Raw genomic sequence first — 23,426 nt, forward strand, 5'->3', positions numbered from 1 at the left:
AGTGCCTTTTCCCCTGTGTTTGACATGGAAGATTAAACAGATGATGAGGGAATCTGGCTCCTACTGGGTTGTACATTTTAAAACATTTGAATTCAAAACCTGTTAGCAAAGAAATATAATTGCTCTTTAACTTTTAGTTGTTTTCACCACTATTGAAAAAGGCAAACGAGAAGTAAAACCTGTTAAAAAGCTTCTTTAAAAATACACAGTTGTAAGCAAGCATACTCTTGAGTCTCAAATCAAAGTGCAACAGATGTTAAATGTGAAATATTCTAAAATTCATCATCACCCTTTTCATAATATAATCTTTTCCCCTTAAAAGGCAGTATTTCACACATCAATAGTTCCACACCTAAAAAAAGGCTCCCAAGTAGTATTGCACTTGTAAGAATTCAATATTCTTTTTTAAAAAACCAAATAAATAGTTAGACAAAGGACATTTCAAAAGACATTTCAATAGTGAAAACAGAAGTGGAAAAGATCCCTATATGAAGATTTTTAATTGAGGGCCACACTCTATTCACTCCATATGGTGACCCAGTATCTCTCAACAATGTGAACAAACCAAATTAAATCAAATACCACGATTAAACTCTGCCTCTTCTTGCATGAGATGCTTGCATTTATGCCTACTACATTTCTAGGTGGTCTAAAATTAATCATTCCTTCCCTCCCCTCTGTGTTCTTTTATTAGCTGATATTTGAATTCACACCACCTGAAAGTCTAACAAAAAGCTGAGTGTCGCTCCAATAAAAACATACAAGCAAATATTCACATATTTTACTGTTCTAACACAACAAGTTCTCTATAAAGAGTAGGAATCAAAATAGTGTCAGGTAACAGGATTACCTAAGGATGCATTAAATTTATTTTTCCACAAAATAATTGAGTTTCTTCATTAAAACCAGACAGTATTTCAGTTCTACAAAACAAACCCTAGATATCTTTTCTTTCAATTCCAATAGAAATTTCATTAGGACACATAAAAGATTTTTGAGATATTTTGTTGCAATAATAGCAACCCATTTCAAGTAAAGAATTAATGTAAGGTTTTATTTCTAGTCATCTATACCAATTTTAAAAACAGATTAATTCTTAAGATTCACAAATTCCACTTTTTAGAAACCTGTATTTCCTCTAATTAAATAAAATTCTAGAAATTTTTCTCAGTGGGCGTAATATACTACTAAAAATACTTTTAATTTTTTTCTAACTCTTTTCTAAGAATAGAAGGAAGGTGCCATTATTGTTTTACTTCAGAAGCCAGTCCCTACTATCAGAAAAGACTTGGCATAGCCACACACAAAAGTGTTCAGGTGCAGTATCATACAAGAATATACAAAAAAGCAGTGTATAATACTGTGACAGTTTTTTCAATATATTCACATACAGTAATCTCTGACTACCTGTAACTAAACCGGCCATAAAGCCTGAAGAACCTTGTCTATAAAATTGAGTACCCCATCAGTATATCACATCTCTTCTAAAAATACCCGTATTTTACACTAATATACAAGGTATCTGCTTGCAAACACAGAAGTAGCCATAAATAAAACTTTATTCTTTCATTTCATTTACAAGCTACCAAGTACCATGTATTTACACAGCACTGGACACTTAAGAGTAGTTTGCAGTCACAAAATGATCCAGACAGCTGTCGATAAAGTAAAGGATCTTAAGATAAAAGCAAAGTAATACTGTAACAGATAAGTGGCAAAAAAGCAGTTTTGCCATAATGATCAGACTTGCATGTTGCATCAATTCTGGTTGAAACGACTGAGCGCCATGCGATTCTCAGCTTTAATTTGTTTGCAGTCTGGCTAAAGTTTGGACAGTCATTTCTCTTTTGCAGTTATTAAAATAAAAAAAGTTAAAAACTATAGCAGCAACAAGCAAACCCTGTGACAGGAAGGCAAGGTTTAAGAACTAAAAAAGTTTATACAATGTGCTTAGGAAGGTTGCAGAATTTATCTCCCATCGGCTGGAGTTCGACTGAGTGACAACATGATTCGGGCGTATCTCTCACAGAGTTCATGTGTGGAGCAGGAGGGTAACTTTGGCGGGTCATTGAAACCTTTAATCTCTGTAGAACAATCTAGAAGTTTTGGCAGGAAATCCGTCAGCTTTTCTTGCAAGTTAGCTGCAAATACAACAAGGAAAACAAACATAAGAACGTACATCTGCATGGGGAATTCTCCTTTTTCCACTCAAAATTGACCCTTTTTCTATTGGGAGGTGAGCAGAAGAGGAGTTTCACTTGGAATAATTTTTCAGGTCTGCCAGAAATAACTAGAACATACCATTCCCTAGTAAGAAACTAATAAAAACACCTCTTCAGATGATCTAACAGCACAAATGCTTTTGCGTTCAAAAAGCGTGTTTCCTTTAAGGTTTAACACCCCAGTGCAACATATGGGAAAGAAACATTTAAATAAATGTGTACAGGTTTATTGCAAAGACAGGTAAGCTCAAGATACACAAACAATAGAGGTTCAATTCAAGACATGGAAACCATCATATTTATAAAAGAGGTGCACAAGGACCTTTTAATTTAATGAATAAATGACTTACGTTCCATTTCTTGTCCAAGGTAAGAACACCAACGGTTTCTCATATCTTCCACAGCAACAATATCTTTTTCTTCCATTTCATCCACCAGTAGTAATGGCAAACACGGGACTATAAGCTCGTTCATAATGATCAGACCATTATTTACTTCCTGATCATCTCCTGATTCAAACAGTGCTGCAGCATGTTCATTTAGTTTCTTCATAAACCACCATAAGAAAAGAAAGCCTTTAAGTATACAGCATTTCACATTCTACCACACATCAGTTTCTAGTTGTTTTAAAGTACGATTTTCCTACAAAGCTACCTGGTAATTTGTATTAACCTCAGCTGCATTTTAACATTTAGAGCAATGATGCGTATACTCTATTAAACCACTTGGTCTTGTGTACTTCTTCAAGCCACTGCATTTGATACCTGTCAACTCAACCATTGCAGCTGCTATTTTTAAGAATAACACCCACTTATTTTTCTCACTATTGCCTGAAGTGGCATAGTCAAGGAAAAAACCCTGATGCCTTTTCCAGTATTTGCCTCCCCACCAAACTGTGGTAACACAGGAATCTGTTCACCAACACTGATGAACTCTTACTCCCACCTATTCAAACATGATGGCAGTGGGTACACTATTTACAATCATAAAGATGCCTGATAATTTAAAAAAATAAAAACCAGAAATTGTATTTTCCTTCTTCTGCTTTTTTTTTCCTTACACAAGTTTAAGTATTAATGAAGGAGTTTTTCTTGGGTTTGTTTGTTTGTTGGTTTGTTTTACATGATGCCAACACTTTTCTATGAACTAATTTTCTTAAGGCTATGCAGCAAGTCTTATATTTTGAAAAATATTTCACCCTTCACTTACTAGCAAACATTCTCTTCTGTAGTGAGATATCAGCTCTTCATCATGCCCTCTGTATGGGCCTTTGGACAAGAGTTCTTTGTTATTCTGGTAAGCATAGATAAGGTAGAGCAAGGCTTCCATATAGCTGAAGTAAAGAAACAGAAACATTAGATGCAACATGCAGGTAGCAGCTGTTTCAGCCTAACTACTGTGTTCTTCAGAGGACAGGTAAACTTGCTTCTTCACTCTTAAGTTCACCCCTTTCCACCGATCTCTAAATTATGGTTTTTCTACCACACAACCTCATCTTTTATGCACAAATAATAATTGGTTTAGAGCAACTTATTATTGGGTTAGATCACTTGCACGTGAAGTCTGATCCAAAGCTCATTGAAATAAACGAGTATCATTTCACTCACTTAAAAAATAGCTTTGGATTAGCCTTGAGTATATACAAAACTAATAACTTTTCCTGTGTGCATTTATGTCATATTAGGACACAGTCACATCACATTGGTCTTTTGATTTTTAGATCAGCTTATCAAGACTTGAAGATGTCATCTTAGTTTTAAAAAAAACCAAAAACCAAACCTAAACAAAACAAATTAACACACAACCAAAACACCCCCCCCCCCAAAAAAAAAAAGAAACCACAACCCCAACAATAACAACAAAACCACACAAGAACAAACTGTGACTCTTTTAGCCTAGAGTGGTGAGATTTCTGTCTTTAATCTAAATGCAGAAGATAAACACAAGTCTAATTGGTAAAGGATGAGTTACAGAGTACCCAAGAATTTAACAATTAATAATGAAAAGAGATCCCTTCATGCACATTAACAATCTCCTTTTATACTGTCACATACCATTTCCAGCAAACACCTTAAATTTTAATTCTCAGACTTAGAGAAACCCCGTTGGCAGCCAGATACTGAAAGCAGTTCAGGCATCTACCCTAAAACAGCAGTTAATCTCATTTTTATTAAAATGAAAATAAATAAAAAGAAATCAAGAGAAATTTTCTAACTGAGTGGTTAGAGGAACAGTATGTTGTGCACTCACTCCCTTCTAGTGAGAAAAGGAGGTCCTGGTTAAGGTTTAAACTACTAAAGCCAAACCACCATACTATTAAAAAAGGGCTAAAAATGAGTGCACGCGGGGCATGCATGAAAAATACGTGTCAGAATTTTCCAAAGGAGACAAACTCAAGACTTACAGCAATGCCTCCCAATGAGACAACTTAAAAAGAGGGGAAAAGGCTATTTAAATAGCAATGGTTTCTAAAGCTTTACCTTCTAATATCCCTGTTCAGAAGAGCAAGGTCAGAGAAGCATCTCAGTTGGAAAAGACCTCTAAGATCATCGTGTCCAACTGTCAACATCTCCCACTCCCCCATAAGTAAAATATATTTATCAATATCTGTACCACCATGCTCACCTAGAGCATGCCCCAAAGTTCTTCATCCACGTGGTCTTCAAATACTTCCAGCAATGGTGATTCTACCACCTCCTTGGGCAGTCAGTTCCAACGCCTGACTACTCTCTTGGTAAAGAAATTCTTCCTCCTATCTAGTCTAAACCTCCTCTGGTAAAGCTTCAGGCCAGGTCCTCTAGTTGTATCATTATTTATTTGAGAGAAGAGGCCAGCACCCACCTTCCTACAACCTCCTTTCAGGTAGTTGTAGGGAACAATAAGGTCTCCTCTCAGCCTCCTCTTATCCAAACTAAACATTCCCAATTCCCTCAGCCTCTCCTCACAGGAGATGTTCTCCAGACCCTTCACCAGCTTGGTTGCCCTCTATGAACTCACTCCAGTTACTCAATGTCTTTCTTGTAGTGATGGGCCCAGAACTGAACACAGTACTCAAGGTGTGGCTACACCAGTGACAAATACAGGGTCACAGTCATTACCCTGCTCCTGGTGGTCACTATTCCTGACACAAGCCAGGATGCTGTTGGCCACCCTGGGCATACTGCTGGCTCATCGTCATCCGGCTGTCACCCAGCACCCCCAGGTCTTTTTCTGCCAGGCAGCTTTCCAGCCACTCCTCCCCAAGCCTGTAGCATTGTCTGGGGTTGTTGTAACAAAAATGCAAGACTCAGCACTTGGCATTGTTAAACCCCATTTTAGTGGCCTTGGCTCACTGGTCCAGCTTGTCCAGGTCCCTTTGCAGAGTGTTCCTATCCTTGAGTAGATCAACAATCCCACCTACAGAACACTAATTTGGTGAAGAGATGAAGCCAAACACCATAACTCCAGAATCTGTGAAGTGATTTCTTCCACCATGCAATCTGCTCATAGCCCCTTGCAATTCTAAATATTTGTTGCTCAAATTACTATTAAATATATATTAACATATTACATTATAAGTTCAGACACTGTTCTCCACCTTTGTCCTCAAAATGCAGAGCTATACTTTCATTAAAAGGCCTACTATTCTTTCCTCAAGTTGTCTTTCTCCTGCCCGTGAAAACTCTTCACACCACTGATCAACAACTGATCAGAGAGCAGAAACCTTAATGCAGGAGGAAGGAGAAGACAAAGGCAAGGAACTTGAATTGATGGATATAAAGCCAGAGGAGCGGGGCTTTTTCTCCCTTTCTGTTCTAAGTCCAGTTAATTGTGAAACTACAAATGGAAATTAAAACTGTCAACAATTCAACTGATCCAAATGAAAAACTTGCTGCTGGTAGCTGCCTCATTCCCAGTACTTCTCTCCCTGCTCCTCCCCCCCCGCAGTTGTGCGACCTTTCCCTGGAACAACCACAGTACCATCTAACAGCAAGGTAAGCTATTCTAAATCATCATTACTGTACATACAAGCTCAGTCCTTATATAACTTGAGTCTGTGAAATATGATTACTGTATAAATTAGCAAGCAGATTCTGCCTTTTCACACCATAGGTGTATGTAAGCTTCAGCCTATGAAGCCTTAGTCTAAAATCAGTGAAGCTGATCACAGAATTCTGATGTTTTCTGCCTAGGCCCAGAGAACATGCAGGAAACTCAGACTGGCTATAAAAGGCATTTCAGTGAAAATTGAAAAAAAATGTATTTGCTTTAGAAGAAACTTAAAAGGCAACTGCTAAGGTCTAGAGTTTCTTCGCTTTTCAGTTACTACCACAAGAGTGAGCTGCAGGTAGAGCTCCTGCCAAGGTCAGCTGTCTGCATTCATCTCCCCCATGGCAGGGTCCAGCTTCATAGTACAGTCAGACAAGATATGCCTGTAAGATTCTACTTTTCCACCTGCAGTGAAAAGTGGGAGTTGTCACCCAGCATAAGGGATCATGAGTGAACACTGAAAGTAGTCATAACTTCCCAGTGCTCAGAGTAAGTCATTTTCAGTATCAATTTTCACTCCAGCACCAAGACTTATAAAAGTAAGCAACACAGAGGAGAAAAAGATACAAACAACTTCTCTAATGTTGTTTTTGTACTTGTTCAACAGAATATAATTACTTAAGGAAATCAGAGACTATGTGGTTAAAGGTTAATTTTTGCCTTCATCTAAAGATGGAGCACTGATAGGTATCAAATACTGTTATTAAGCTACAAAAAAGTTGGTTGACTGAAGGAGACAGGTGCTTGGGAAAAAAGCCTCACAACAGTCCCGCTGATGAAGGTCATATTTCCATTAATAAAGTCTGTGTTTTCAGAAATATCTTTAAAGGTAAATTTTTATGATCCCAGTGTTAATAAGAGAACTTATGAGGAGTTCATCAACTCAGTCTCATTTTCACCATAAGGATGGTAAGCACTGCCCTCTAGAGTGTACAAGGTCTGATTCTCAGTAAATATCTGTTATTTGGTAAGCTGTAGCTGGAATGCAGGTAACTGCCATAGGTGCCTTTAGAGATGCACCTCTAAAGAGGACTTTTGAACAATGCTGTTTTGAAGACTATTCTGCAAAATTCTTTGAGGCAATTATACTGTATCAGCACAGTAAGTCAGAGTTCTAAGTTTCAGCTATTGTGCATTAAGCACATAAATGTCACAGATTTTGTATTGCCACAGTCCTGACTTGGTTGGAAAATGGGGAATGGAAAAAGGGAATGGAATCACCACTGCCTCGTGGGGCTAAGAAGAATCAGCTACAACTATGATAATTACACAAGACAGTCTTCATCAAATATATTCTTTTTCCTGACCCTTAAAGCCCCATCACACGTGGAATTTTGTCTCTGACAAATGCAAAAGGCAAAACTTCTGTGGAAAGACCCAATAAAAAGACAGGTAAGACAGGGACTAACTACTTGTGACTGCTGATCAAAGCAGGTAACTGTGTGCACATATGTGGTGCCAGAGAGGGAAGATTTTAATGTCTGTGGGATACTGAGAGCACTTAGATTAGGAGAGAAGGAGGAATACATGCACATGTGGAGTGTGCTTCTGAAAAGAGTAAATGGTTTGATAAGAAAAGAAGAAATAGAGATTAAGAAATGCAAACTGGGAAACTGAGATGCTGGACTGCAAGTATCAATGGACTGAATAAATTCTTTGTAAAAAAAAGGAAGAACACATTAAACAATTAATCATCAATATTACATTTTGCCTTTAAATTGCTCTACTGCATTTGAGTTCTATACCAAAACTTACCTCTTTTTTTGGAAAAACTCCAATCCTACCATAAGAAACGTGGTTGTTTCCCTGAAATTTCTATAGTCTTGATGCCATCTCTGCATATAAAAAAGGTATATATAATTTCAACCAAAACCATGAAAAGTGAGTATTTTATTAATTTTTTTTTTTTTACACTTCGTACAAAAAACTTACAGTAAATGCTAACAACTCCTAGTAGGCTTGTATGTGGAAAAAGTCTACCTGCATACCTTCCCGCACCCCCCCCCCAATAAAAATTAAATTCTTGAATACACAAAATATTTCTAAATGAGATCATTTTTACAGAATGTATTACCATTTGAAAAGCACATAAAGCAACTTTAGGGAACCACAGACAAAATTACATGAGATCCCCTTTTTCTTATCAAAAAGTATTGAGAAGCTAATAATCTTTTCTTCTTCCCTACATTATGCTCGATTTCCTCAGAAACTGTTAGAATGCTTTTTCATAAAGGCTTAACTTTAATGTAAGAATGAAATAGAAAACATTTTGTGGAAAGTCACAAAAAGAACAGATTTAAATTCAGATCATGGAAGTATTTATACTAGAGCAAAACATTTCTCTTACTGGATCACCATTTACATTTTTACAGTTTACAGGTAAATGCTATAAGTGAAAAAGGCACTTTAACTGCAGTTGGTTAGTAGACAGCATTTAATCACTTATTAAAGCTAAAATAGAGGATTGCATACATAGTCACTTACAGAGCATGAGGAAGGGTCCATGAAATGTCATCTCAATACAGGACAAATACTGACAAAATCTTTGGAGAAATCACCAACGATTTGCCTCAGGAGCCAAAAAAGTGTCATGTTTTTTTCAGGGAAATAGAAGACTCTCCACACTACCACTAAAACTAAGTCCAGAATTGTTCACTTTACCTGTGCAATGCCATTCAGAAAATGGCAAGATACTGAGCCTTGCACAGTGTAAAAAAACAGAGAAAAATCCCACTGTGAGAGTTGTTTCCCCCTACAGGGCAGGGACAGCACCCTGATGTAGCAGGCATCTACTGCAGGTCCCAAATGGGGTGGTGAGAAATGACAAGCAAATATTTTTCATTTGGTTTGTTGAAGGGAAGATTACTTCCATAATCCTCCTCAACAAGCTGTTTGGAAAGATGACCAAACTTTGGTGTTATCACCAAAGTTTAAATGGTGTGCTAGAATCTGCCTAGGACATAAAGATTCTGTTAAGAGGCCTAAATAAACAGTATTACAGAGCTGAAACTCATGTTGTAAAACCAGCTACAGATTTAGCTTTAAATATGAGGTGAATTATTTCTGGAAAATATTAGTCACAACTATTTAATGTTTGAGACTTAGGTCTTGTTTCCAACTTTTTCTAAATAGTGCAGGAAGAAAAAAATAAATGCATAAACTGGTTATATATGGTCTCAGCAAACAAAAGAATCTGGTGGTCATAAGAAAACGGGAATGGCTGCAGAGACAGATGGAGGAAAAGTGCAAATGTGACTGTGCATGTGACCCAATTCTCAAGCTGTGTAAGGTTTGGCTTAGACCACTCTCATTCCTTCAGTGTTAGCTGTTTCTGACTAGAGAAAGTCAGTTGGCTCATATGGTGCTAAATTATGAAATATTGTTAGTGATGTTGAGACACGAGGGAGTTAGGACAGACTCAAATTTGATATTTATTTATGGCTTAAGTCACTGGAATTACAGGAGTGGAAAACACAGCTTTAGAGCACCCAGTCAGAGCAGCATTCCTACAAATAAATGTTTTTTCAATAACTATTTCTAACTTCTTAGAGTAAGATAAGGGAGAAATTTTTGAAGATGAAATTCAGCTTACTGATAATTATTTCACATTACAGTTTAGCTTAAAGCTTAAAAATACTGACCTCATATTCCTCCATATTTACTTCATCTGGTTTTATCATTTCAAGTTTAGCTTGAGCAACCTTCATGATGTTACGGCACCTTACAAAAAGCAATGTGAAATCACAGAAGATTAATTCAAACTCACAAAGGACATTATAAACACAGACATCAGCCTCAGAGTATAAGCTACAGTCTTAAGCAAAACAGTATTAAAACACTGTAGAAAATGTGCTTTTCATTATACATTGTAAAATCAGCAGGAGAGGGCATACTTTACACATCCATGCAATGGCAATTTTTCCTAAATTGCCACATTTTGCTCAGCTTCTCTTTTTAAGTTAAAGTTCAGACAGCTTTAAACACCTCAATATCTACTTTGCAAAAGTAATATTAGAAGAGTATTCACTATACAGAAGATTAATGTTCTCTACTCTTTAATTAATGATTTCAGTAAGTAACTGTGGAAAAGGGACATTGTCTTGCATTCAAGTAAACTACCCATATAGCTTCTGCAGGGCTTTGCTGTCACTGCTGACTTACAGGGCAGTAGAGAATGCAAGCTACACAGCCTTACACACTGGTATGAAATAAGGTAAAGAAATCTATGAGCAAAATTATGAGTAACAGCAAGTATCTCTCCGTACTTCACAATGATAGAAACTCAACTTCATGTTTACTCTTTTTATAGAAGATGGTATTTTTTACAAAATATACTTTCAAGCTATTACCTAGAAGGTAAAGGCAATCAAACACACTGGTCTTCTATTATATGTGCTATCTGAATATGAAAAGGTGTTTCTAGACATCAGAGAACGTCCACAAACATGGGAAGCAAGACCTTCAGATGCTACTACTTACCTTTCATCAAAGCTAAGATTGTGATCTCCAAACTGTTCCAGTAATGTTCTTTCAATTATCTTCTTTGGTGCCTGGTTTTGGATGAAGTAAACAATTGCATGACGCAAGCGGTAGTCACATTCAGGTGGTGGATCTTCCTGGGCTAACTTTAGCAAACGTGTGTATTCCAATTTAATTGCCTAAATAATTAAAAAAAAAAACAAACACATTACTCTTTTTGGCTCTTAACTCTTAAGCATCACAGACCCTAACAGGATACTTCACATCCCATGGCATTTTGCCTACCAAATATATTTTTAACAATCCATGCCTTCTGAAAAGTTTGAACTGGTTAAAAAAAAAGAAAGACACAAAAAACCCCAAAACACACCAAACATAAACTGAGAAAAATAGTAAAGTTGTTCCTGTCTCTCCCCAGCTAAGCCTGCAGAAAATACAAAAGTATTCCAAATCCTGTGCTACATCTCCCTGGTATAAGGTTTATCTAAGAGAGGCCTCTTGAACCTTTTATAGCCCAAAAGCAGCATAGGATTTTGGACACTTGACTTGAAGGAATTTTTTAAACATAAAGTTAAAAAGGTACCTTTAATACCTGGTTAAAATATAAATACATGAATATAACAAATTCTACAGAAAGTTTAATAAACTCATATGATTTTGGAAATTCTACATGAGAAGAAGAAATGTTTTTCAATAAAAATAGAATTTTAATATTTCTAAAGAAAACAATACTTCAACAGGTATGGTATTAGTCTGCTATAGGGTAGGACAGAGCCCTCACTGAATATTTTAGACAGACTTCAGAGGTCAGCAGAAGCGTTTACTTTTCCAGCTCTGCCAGCACATTAGATTTTAATGAGCATCATCTGTTATGTTCATTAGATTTTACTCACTTAAACTGTACAACAGGAACAAGAGCAACATGAAGAAAAACAATTAGAAAAATGGAGACAAATGTTAAGATGCATATAATTTATCTCTCAGTATAGGGAGGTCACCAGATTGTTTGCTAACACTAATTGTGACTTGAAACAAACGACTTAACCTCACATATTAGCAAAGTTTCAACACAATATATGCTTCAAAGCAGGCAGAAGACTACCCTGTTCAGTATTTCGAGTTCCTTTGTGATGAAATGCCTGACAGTAGCAGGTAACTTCTTGATGTTTAACTCTCAGAAATTTGGATTCTCATCCAGTACTAATAAACATTTTATTTCAGGACTAAAAATGTGGGTTAGATACATACAGGATTAAAGACAGAGAGCGTGGAGAACTTTATAACTTAAAAGAACGGTCTGCATCAGTATTTTTAAATACTAATCATATGGACTCTAGTTAAAAAGGAAGTTTGGGAGAACCCATTATAAATGGCAGAGCCCACAGCAGAATGTCTATTACCAAACATCACAAGAAATTGTACCATTAAAAAACCAGCAAAGATAACTATGTAAACAAATCTTGTTGACTGGGGCAGACCAGAAACAAAAAGCAATTGCTATTAGACATTCAATTTTTCAGAGAATTACTTAGAAGTAGAAAAAAATGCAACATAAAACCTCTATTCTTATATACATATGTAAACAAAATAAAATGGTGTGCTACATATTCAGAAATCCTATGTACAGTGAAAAATAACACTTCTTTGCACAGAATACAGGAAAAAAGGGTGGCAGAAAAACATATTACGTGCTTTCATTTCCTCACTGAGAAGGTTATATAAAAGATCTTAACACAAATATTCTATAAGGAGCTGTCTATAAAGTTTAAAGAAGAATGACTGGAAGAGTCAAGAAGTATGTTAAATACTTTGTGTTAGTCCCATCTCCAGCCTGAGATCTATAGGGGGAGTAAAACCCTGGCAGCAAAAGTTACCCACCTCAAACCCCACGATTTTCTGACAACATTAATTTTATAAAAAACAAACCACAAAGAAGCCCAGAATGTAACAATATTAAAAAAAATAATTTAAGTTTTTACAGTGAGTTTATGGACTAATATGATATTTCATCTGGTACATTTCAAAATACAAATTTTGCTACTAAGTATGACTACTTCATCTGCATACATTCATACTAATGTATTCCTCAAAAATGAACCAGGTTCCATCTCTTCTAAACTATTGCAAACATGAATCAGCAGAAAATCAGTACGGAAAATTTTTTACTCTCCAACAATTCAGTGTCAGGACATTTTTCACTCAAATACAAGTTCTGTTCCTCTTGAAGTGAAAATGTGCAAGCATAAGGAAAAACTTTTTTACTGTGAGGGACAGTAACAGAGCACTGGAAGAGGCTGTCCAGAGAGGTTGTTGAGTCTCTGGAGACATTCAAAACCCATCTGGAGGTGTTTCTGTCAGATGTACTCTAGCAAGGAGGCTGGACTAGATGATCTTCAGAGGTCCTTAGCAGGCCCTACCATTTTGTGATTCAAAATTGAAGACCGAAAAACATTTCAACTGAGCACTGTTTTGAAAACTACGAAGCACTAAATATAGTTCTATTTTGAGTGGCATTTGTGTTTTAAAATTTTCAAAACACTTTATATTCAAAAACATATTTAGAGTCATTGTACTTTCTGGTAAAAAAGTTGATGAGCTCAAATGAGGATTAGGGTTTTTTTTTCATCTTAAAAAATAAGTGACTGAAATCTTTTCATTAAGTCATAAATTTGAAAACCAGCACTGAATCTCAAGTAAAACCTTTATGACTAAACAGAGGTTGTGGCAGGTATCCCTTCATTCTGTGAGGGCAGGCACAGTTAACAGAGACAGCCCTGCAAACAAGTGTTATGCTCATAACACTTCCCCAAGTCCCCATTACCAAAACCCCCACAAAAAAGACAAAGAAACAAACTCCAGATTTATATTTCCTTTCCAACTTTCCAAGGCTTTGTGTCATTTTGTTGTTTGTGGTAGATTTTTTTGTTTGCATTTTGTTTGTTTAGGGTGGTTTTGGTTTGGTTTTCTTTTTTTGTTTGGTTTTTTTGGTGGTTTTTTGGTTTGGTTTTTGTTTGGTTGGTTGTTTTGGGTTTTTGTGTGTGTGTTTTGGGTTTTTTCTTTGTTTTTTGTTTTTGTTTTTTTACAATTTCTTCTAGTGCAACTACACTGTAAAAATTAAAAAGAAAACAAGTTACTAATCAACAACAAGCAAGACACTCATTTCTTCTTTCCAGATCACATTGAGAGGATTTTACACCATGTCAAAGTAAATCCTTTTCTAATACCCTGAAAATTGAAAAGATCATGAGCTAAAAATGCTCCGAAGTGTATTTAAGACTAACACATTTTAAATCTGGCACCATTGCGAAGAGTAACAACCAGAAAAAGCCTAGTGTCTGATTCCCAGTAATAAACACTGCATAAATAAATAGTACTGACATCCATGCAATTACACAAAAGAAAGTTATTTAGATTTACTATAAAAATTTTATGAGGTATGAAGCAAGAACGTCTCTGAAACAGACAACAAATTACTACAAAATTATGCCCCTGGGTGAAAAAAAAATCACGTCCCAAAAAGTCTAATGAAGGCATGAGTTTTGTTACTAACAGGGGAAAAAATATATACATATCCCTACTGATGACACATCTAGGTTTCATGTTACTTGCTACTATTATTAGAACACTAAAATGCAGAAAGATCATAAGCTACTGATATCAAGGCAGTGCACTGCTGAAGCAAAAGGGAATTAGCTCTCTATTTTTCAAGGAAGAATTATCTAAATGGAGGATGGTATCATAGAAGAGTACATACAAATGCTACTACAATCTTAATATGCATTGCACCAAAAGGTGGAGGGAGAAGGCATATCTAACAATAAAAGTCAGAAGATAAAAAGTTGAAAATGTTCTTTGTACCTTAAAGAACCCTGCTTCTGGCCCACACCTGTCATAAACATTCCTGGCTTTACCTATAGCCATGATAATACCTTGCATGTTCGGGGTCAGCATGACCTGCCACAAGGGATTTAAGGTAAAAAGTTTTGCATGATTAATATTTTAATGACCAAATTCAAGATGCTTTTAGTCTCATGCAAGATAAAAACAACTTAATGCATGCATACACTGAAATGGCACATTTCAATACAGATCTGGAGTGCATATTCTGCAAATCAGTCAGGGCATGTGTATATATAACTGTAACAACATATGATTAAAGGATGCTTACAAAAATTTGAAGAATTGTGTCAGATACAATTTAGAAGTTATGGTCAAAACTTCCCAGGAGAACATGCATCGTTCAGTATTAGTATGCATCAGAAACTGCTCACTGAATGAATGCTACCCATGGCCACCAAAGGGTAAAAAAAATTTGAGTACAAAACCCACCCAATCCCATTTTCCTATGTAATTTAAGTTTCAACATCAAAAGAAAAGGACCCATAGTTGCAAATGCAATTGGTCCCTGAAGCATTTGTAGATAAATTCTTAAAAATGAAACCCAAAACATGTAACAAACACAAAGCCAAACATAAGACACACATTTCACAGCTATTCACATCAGGTATGCACAAACAATGTGATACATGGATATTACTCAGAAAGGCCTTTCCCCTTTGTTATCTGTGAGCAAAGAGAAACACTCCCTTCTCTCCCTGCCCCAGGTATAGCTGGCACAACAGCTGGCACAGCAGCAAAAGATGAAGACCCCTGCTTTGGAAGAGTTTCCTACACATAAGAACAACATTTCATAAGATGTGAATACACTTACAAAAGGAACAGGGAAACAGGGAAGAAAGTTATCATCCTCTACAGAGAAAATGGAATAAGGATAACAATTTTAAAAAAGGGAAAAAAAAACACAGAAAAGCAGGTCATTAAGCAAGACTAAATCCTCGTGTCTTTGGAGGTGGACACTGCACATCTGTGGGAAGCCAAACGTCCTTGGCAATGGCAGTTAAATAATTTTATTCCCCATCACTTATAACTGATCACAATTGCCAGGCAAAATGAAGAATCAGCTTGCCCCTGTAGCCCACGAAGAACACATGCTCAGACACCTAAGAATATGGGCTGCATCAATGCTATACCCAAACAAAACAAACACAGAGAAAGCAGCATACAAGGCAGGACAGTTTGATGACCTGGCAGCATTGGTTTCTGCTGCTAAAAAAGGGCAACAGAAAATAATCTCAGGATAACACAGGCTTCTCAGCTTTTTCTCATGTAGCACCAGGTACATGCACCACCCAAGGTCTGAACTGGGGAAATAAATGCAATTTTTGCTTTTTCTTAATATCAAGAAGAGTCAGCTCATCTAGCTTTAACACCTTCAGGTTACTTCCATGGATAACTTAATCCCTGATGCCTGGAAATCTTTACTTTGGGAAATACAGGACTGGATTTGAACATTAGCGCTATTGGACTGACAAGAAAAGACAAACATTAAGAACATCACTATCTTGTCAACTTTTAAATAATGTAGTAGCCCACAGTCTATCACCAGCACTTCAGTGGCTATCTGGCCTAACACAAACACTCAACTTCCACAGCTAAAAGGACACACACACCTCCAGTGTCAACGGTACCATGCAAAGCGTGCCCAGTTAGAGCAGGCAGTGCTCTCCTCCCATATTCCATCACAAATTCAAACACTGTTAAGGTCACGAATCGCTAAGCATTTAGTTTTGCAGAAATCCGTTAGGTGTCACAATGTGCAAACATGCCAAAAATTCTCATCAGGCAGCAGAGGAAAGCACCGAGGAGAAGCGGTGCACACAACTGCAGTCGGCTGTACCTCATCGTCATAACCCCCCTCCTCTGACTCAATCACAAAAGTCCCTACATCAGGAATCGCCACCTCTACAACTCGCTGGTTAGGAGCTGGTTGAGCTGGGGCATTATCAGAGCTCTGCAGAAGAAAACGATTATCAGTATGTGTGTGTGGGGGGGGGGGGGGAAAGAATATAAATAAAATCAGAAAACAGATAAAATGAACAGAGAGATGCAAACTAACAGGCTGATCAAGTAAAATGATGTGCAGCGCTAAACTTCTGGAAAAAAAAATAAATATCACTTATATCCTCTAATTGCTTGGTGTCTTAATTTTTAAGCTGTACATTTTAAAATTAAGCTATAATTATTAAAAATATTTAATTTGCTCTTTTGTCACTTATCACGTTTTTACAGGTTAGTATGCCAATATTGCAACTCTAACATCCATTACAAATTTAAGGCAGTTGTTAAAAGATGTGACTGTGAACCAACATTTTTTTTCATATATTTCACCAAAAAAATTACTAAATATATCTGAAGTATATCTGATTAATAAGTATATCTGTAAATATATCTGATTAATTCATACTAAGGGATGGTAACAAGCCAAAGGCTAATGCTCTGGGGGGAAAAAAATGAATACAAGAATGTCTCTAGCAATCAAGATATTTTAAAGAATATTTAGAGATTCATGGCATTGAACAGGTTTATATTTTCAGAAGAGTAATTAGAAAATCAGGGGAAGATTACTATAGTCACTGAAATTCTTGCTATATTATAGTAAGTTTTAAACAACCACAGAGAAAAATCTCAGCTCCTATAGTCTACCATTATAAAACAGTTAATTTTTAGCATTCTCTCTCTGAATTTAACCTTAACTCAAATCTAAGCAATCACAGGGTGCCATGTTACTTCTTCTGCAACTATTGCAATAGTCTTATTTTTAACAAAAATTCCAGAAACATGCATAGTATCTTTTTACACCCAGTACTGAATAAATACAAAGGAAGGCTGTGCAATTAGAGGGCAAAAAGAAAGGACCAAACAGCAGAAAGTGGACACAAATGATCATTCTGATACACTGAGAAGGAAGCACGATTCTGCCTAAGTTATATTTGGGTATACAGAGAGCAACTTTTAAACACAAACAGATTAGCTTCAACTTAGCTAGACATTGGCTTCAGATTCTAACAGCTGAAATACATTTATTTCTAAACAAAAGAGCTTGAATGGTTAAAGGTTTTTTATTATTATTATTTGTAGACAGTGACCTTGTTGCAGAATAATGCAGTGAAAATAGTGGAATAGGACAAGCTGCATCTGCCTCATTAAGCCTATCATAATGTTCCCCATGGGGTTCCTCAATTACAGTCTCATGATGACTGTAAGAAGTGTCGTTCACCCAAACTACAATGCTTAATCCATTGAATCGGGTCTGTAAGACTGTTCAACATTCCACTGGGACAGATGCCCACAGACCCTAGAAAGAGGACAACATCATGCAAGACATTTATCATGGGTTTGGTATCTTCATAGCTACTCCTTCAGCTGCAGGTAACTCATACTAAACAGACTCCCCCTAAGCTGCTCTGTGTTCTGAGAATTCAAAAAGTCAGATATGCAGTAGCCTAAAGCATTAGTGGTAGGACATCTTCACATTCAGGATTAGATTAGTTTCCCTGTTGGCTTTGATTTCAGTTTTAAAGTGTGCTCCACTGCTCTCCTGACTCTACAGGAGACAGGGGTGGAAAACACATCACATGTAAATAAATAAGTTGTCACATCATCTTCATAAGGCTTTAAGAGGACTTTTCTTGTTGGCCCCAAAGGTATCTGGGACTAGACCATTTAATGAGGATTCACACCTGAACTTAAGAAGCATGCTTCAAATTTTGCACTCATCTAAATTGTTTGTATCTCAAGTTATTACTAGAGGTACGTAAGGAAGCTGTACTGTGCAGTTCTTATGTTTGACCTTACAGATATGGTTCTGAGGCAGATGAATGTATTGCTTTAAAGGCATTTGCTTTTGTGGTAAATACATTGGTCATTTATTCATATACTTCTAGAGAAGAAAAAAACCACAATATTTGCTGAAAAAAAACCTGTTAAACTTTAGTTTCATTAATAACTGATGAAGAAGTTAAATTTCCAATTCTTCTTAGTATTTGCTTTATTAAGTGAAAATAGAATCATCCAACACTAGTTCTTATAACCATTTTAAGTTAGTATGTGCAGTTGATGAATCACAAAAAGTAGGTTTCGTCAAATTGTGAATTTGCATTAAATCTACATAATACTGTTGAAAAATCCCTTATTTTTGAAAACTGCTTTAGCTTCCATAGGTCTCTCAAGAGAACTCAACTGTATTACTTACATTTCTCAGATTAAATTTTGAATGTTTAAAGCAGGATTTTTCAAGTTTTTTTACACAGAATGTCAATATGTATTTACTCCTCAAAAAATAAATGGAACCATCTAAAAATCTGAAAAGATGGTAGGCACAAACACATTTGAACAATATACTGTACTCTTGAGTAGTACTTTAATCACATAGGGCGACTTCTACCTTAGTATTTTTTTCTACTACACACATTAGTGTAATACACACTTTCTGCACAGAGTTTAGTGCTGGACAGTCCCCAAAGAAATATCAGTTTTCAGTTCAAAGTATGTAACTTACACTTGCAGAATAACAGCAAAAGAAGTATTGCAAACTTCAAAATACACTCACCGTATCCATTATAGCTTCTGGACCTCTATCTTCTTGTTCAGCTAAAGCTTTATTGATTGCTTGTACAGAATCTTCTTTTAAGTGCTTTGAAATATCAGTTCTTGATGGCTGCTCTAAATACTCTGGTTCTCCTGCTTGAACTTTGTGACAGAAATAAGATAACAATTTCGTATGTTAACATAAGCATAAATTTGGAATAGGTTAAGTTTTATTTACATCATTGTCTCACAGACAAGGTAACCCACACAGAAAACACAGTATAGGTCACACCACTCACAAATATAACTTTAGGTTAGACTGTATTTCAGGTCATTTTAAAATACTTTCATATAAACAGACCCATGATTTTGTATTAGAAACAACAGACCTGTCCTGTCCATAGAACCATAAATGCTCTAGTGAAGGGTGTTCATTAATCATACAGGTGATAACTGAGAACACAGATGAGATTTTACTTGGCCCTTCTGTGGAATAAAAATCCAGCATATGGAATTACCTACAGCCACCTGAGTGCCAGGAGTATTTTTACTTCAAAAATAATCAACACATTATTTTCTCAAGTCTCCCCCAGTTAAGAGCAATAAAATTGATTATCATGAGAGTGTTTTTTTACATTCTTACATGAGGAAGGAAAATCTGGCAGACCAATCCACTACTAAAAAAAGAACTAAAATCAGCTGCAAAGTTTTTGTGAAGTCAAACCATACAAAAGATGAAGTCACTCTCCACAGTTTCTCCAGAAGAGAAATGTCATTAAATCACTGCACTTCTTGGGTTCAATTTGTAGTGATAGATAGTCACAGGATATATATGCTCAGTCCTAATGATTCAAATACAATTAGAACATCTGGACAGCAGTCTCACTACACAAATTCATTCATATTATCTTTCACTTAATGTACACAGAGCCTTCTGCAATGAAGAAAAAAGGTGGATGTAGCCTAAAACCTGACAGGTTTCACTTTGTCAAAGTGTATAGTCAGATTACCAATGGTCTTTATTAGCTAGGTTCCTAACAGAATTGGTATCACTGGTGTTGTTCAGAGCCTTTTCCACAATTTCAACACCCTTGTTTTTACATAGCCATTTCTTAAGTAAACCCTATTACTAACTCTATTCAGTACATTGCAACAAATAAATTCTTAGACAGGTGTTCTTCTCAATCTCTCAGTAGAAGAATATATATCACTTTTGGACTAATAATTCTCAAAACAGACTGGTGAAATCCTTTTAATGATTACTTACCTTAAAAGGTCACAGTTTCTATGAAAAATATTAATTTAGTAATAGCTAAGTACAACTGAGAGTGAAAAGGTAAAAGAACCAACAAATTTAAATAAACTAAAATGCAAAAAAACCAACCCATAGACTTGGGGGCAGTTACCTTGGCCAAGTAAATAGTATAATCTAAGATTACTACTTTATATATATATATATGTGTGTGTCTGTGTGTGTGTATATATATATATATAAATAATCTAAGATTACTAACTAACTTTCTAAACTGCAAAACAATATATACCAAGTGATTTTTGGTTCCTACTCCTTTTACAAACAGGTGGAAGCAGCTAACCTGGAGCAGGTGAGGGTGCTGGTGCCCTGGGTATCTGAGATAACAACTTCTCCTGCTGTGCCTTCTGAGCAAGTTCTGCATCCCATTCTTCAAGTTCTTTTTCAAAACGTTTATTATCTTCCTTGACATAATCCCTTAGATCAGAAGGCAGTGTGTCCATTCCAACAAGGATCTGTCCCGTTTCTTTGTTGAACTCCTCTGAGGTTATGTGAATTACAGATTTCAGGAAAAGAAAAGAGGAAAAGAAAGTATGTTCAACAAATCTCCTCAAGTGAATTACTGGAAGTGTACAGTACAGCACCAAAAAACCTACACTCTATTACTTTTAACTGGTTTCATTATCTTTTGGATACTGCTACTGAGATGCATGGATACTGCTCCTCTTGATCTCTGGACTGTATGTTCTGGGACACTGTCAGATGATTGCCATTTTGAAAGATGAGCCTTTTGGGCCCTGAGCACCCTATGATTGTGAACACTGAGAAAAAAGTCAATAAAACCCCACCATAGCTTGATTGCATTGCTGCCTCGTAAAGAGGAAGGACAATGGGCCTACAGGCATTTGAACAGTCAGCTGATAAGACCACCAGCTACATAAAGCTTTTTGCTTTAAGAATGGTCTCTGCAAAAGTATCCCAGATCCTGGGAGAGCAATCAGCTGTAATTGTCTCCCAGAAGGCAACTCTCAGACTTGACATTAGAGTGGCACAGCCTTCTCACAGGGCCCATAAACCCGATGGCTGTAAGTTCACTACGCATATGGCAATCTAGAAATGTCAAAGTTAACACCAGTCCTCATTTAAACACTGCACAAATCCATACTCTAGCTTTCTGCCCTATGAAAAGACAAGAGAATGGAAATTTTCCACCACCTGTCGTTGAATCTCTGGTAATTTTCAGTCAGCTCCCTAGCCACCATTTTCAGGTCACACAAAACTCACAATAGAAGATCTCTACCCTTCCTCAAAACATTTCCATACAAGCCTTATAGTTACATGCTAAGTTGTAAATAAAAAAAAAACAAAACCAAATCCAGGTATTACTTTGGTTTAACGTCTGGTTGGTAGGGCTAAGTTTTTCATATTTCAATATAATGCAGGAAGCTTCAAGTTTCCACACACCAATAAAGTTCAGTGTGCTGAAGCTTATGGAAAAAAAGCGTATGAGGATTTCAATATTAAGAGGGTCACTTTTGTATTCCATATTTCTGTTCTAATCTTCAGTGAGGTAAGATCTCCAAAGTTTTGAACATGTGATCATGGCTAAAATGTTTGTAAATCAGTAAACATAGTTTATTTTGCTCTCTAAATAATGATGAAACACTAGTATTATTATCAATGCTGAAGGTGAAGAGCAATTGTTCTACCCACAAAACCAATCTGACACTTATGAGCATAAATAGAACTGTCAGTAATTATTACAAACATTTTTAAAATCCAGAAATCCATCTGAAAGAAGCTTTCTTTATTAATATATTAAACTATTCTATTTAATGTAAAAATATTTCCATAACATTACCTTGTATCAAGTATTGCTCCTTATCATTGATATACATTAAACAGTATGCACTGGCATTCCTGTAACCACCAAAGGAGTCCCGTTCCAACTCTTCCCAAGTTGACTTCGTCACAGAAATATCATTGTATTTCATCCATCTGTTCTGGTGGTGGTCATAAATATATGCCCAGTAGTGTCCTGCATTAGCTTGACCTTCATGAACTAGCACAGCATGCAACCTATAAGGAACCTTAAAAAGGGGAAAAAAAAAAAAAAAAAAGAAAAGTGAAACACTCCTTGCCAGCATTTAGTTCTTACTACCTGGCATACACAAATTCAAAGTAGCATACTCAATGCTTTCTATGCACCAGTATGACAGTTTAATGAAAGGAATATGAAAACTTTTATTATCTGAAGGTAAAATCTTACAGCAAAATTGGAATACAGCTTTAAACATGTCAATAAAAGGATTGCTAAGAGAAGAATGGAACACATGAAGAAGTCTTCTCCTGTCGCCGAGGGAGAGAAAGAAGATACCAGTTTCTAGAATCAGCTTAAAAAGTATCCTAGGTTACATGTGTTCACTCAAGTATTAACAACAGGAAGCTTTCTACCTAAGTAGTTGGAAAACTGAAGGAGAAAGAAGCAGAATGAATGAGCGCTTCCTCAAAAGTCTTTCAAAAGCATCTTAGTAATGGGTTCATTTTACCCTGCTGAAACAGCATAATGCAACATAAAAAGGGAAAATTGATCTTCCCTGCTATGCACAGTATGCCTGAATACCTGAAGCTCAGCTAGGATAAAAAACCTGGAACCATCTTTTACTAGTGTCACAGTCTGGACTGTAGATAAATGATCTACTTAACATTAGGTGACCTAAATATTTGTTGCAAATATAATTTGAACACAGCAATAATCAGTAACCATAAATACGTATGTAAGCGACTTAAGAAACACCTTGAAGTTATTTCTAACCTCACCATTCTCTTGCAGGCTCTATGGAGATTGGACAACCCCCCTTGAACTGTAAAGTTGACTGAGCAGCTAAAATTTAACTGTCTGTCATCCCTGACACCAAACAGCACTGTACATCTCCCAAACATAAGAAGCATCCATAGAAGAAATCCTAGCAAGTCCTTAAATCTGAATGCTATTCACTTTTTTACATGTTAACAAA

The 23,426-nt window shown here is 36.2% G+C and overlaps 1 protein-coding gene across 5 annotated transcripts in view; it reads right to left on the reverse strand.

Moving 5' to 3' along the window:
* Positions 1-1,541: 1,541 nt before the first annotated feature.
* USP25 (ubiquitin specific peptidase 25) overlaps positions 1,542-23,426 on the reverse strand; it is a 90,221-nt gene continuing 68,336 nt past the window's right edge. For 3 of the 5 annotated variants that reach the window (XM_071755344.1, XM_071755362.1, XM_071755374.1), the window contains 9 exons: positions 22,271-22,499; positions 20,753-20,950; positions 19,180-19,319; positions 10,731-10,909; positions 9,893-9,971; positions 8,007-8,086; positions 3,432-3,555; positions 2,573-2,768; positions 1,542-2,141 (listed from right to left, as the gene is read on the reverse strand). In XM_071755344.1, coding sequence (XP_071611445.1) covers positions 1,969-2,141; positions 2,573-2,768; positions 3,432-3,555; positions 8,007-8,086; positions 9,893-9,971; positions 10,731-10,909; positions 19,180-19,319; positions 20,753-20,950; positions 22,271-22,499 — 1,398 coding nt within the window. In that variant the 3' untranslated portion in view covers positions 1,542-1,968. Of the gene's footprint in view, positions 2,142-2,572; positions 2,769-3,431; positions 3,556-8,006; positions 8,087-9,892; positions 9,972-10,730; positions 10,910-14,588; positions 14,685-16,467; positions 16,582-19,179; positions 19,320-20,752; positions 20,951-22,270; positions 22,500-23,426 lie in introns of all 5 variants that reach the window. The other 2 variants (XM_071755337.1, XM_071755351.1) reach the window with 1 other exon arrangement.

This window comes from Heliangelus exortis, chromosome 1, assembly GCF_036169615.1.
Source record: "Heliangelus exortis chromosome 1, bHelExo1.hap1, whole genome shotgun sequence".
NCBI lineage: Eukaryota > Metazoa > Chordata > Aves > Apodiformes > Trochilidae > Heliangelus > Heliangelus exortis.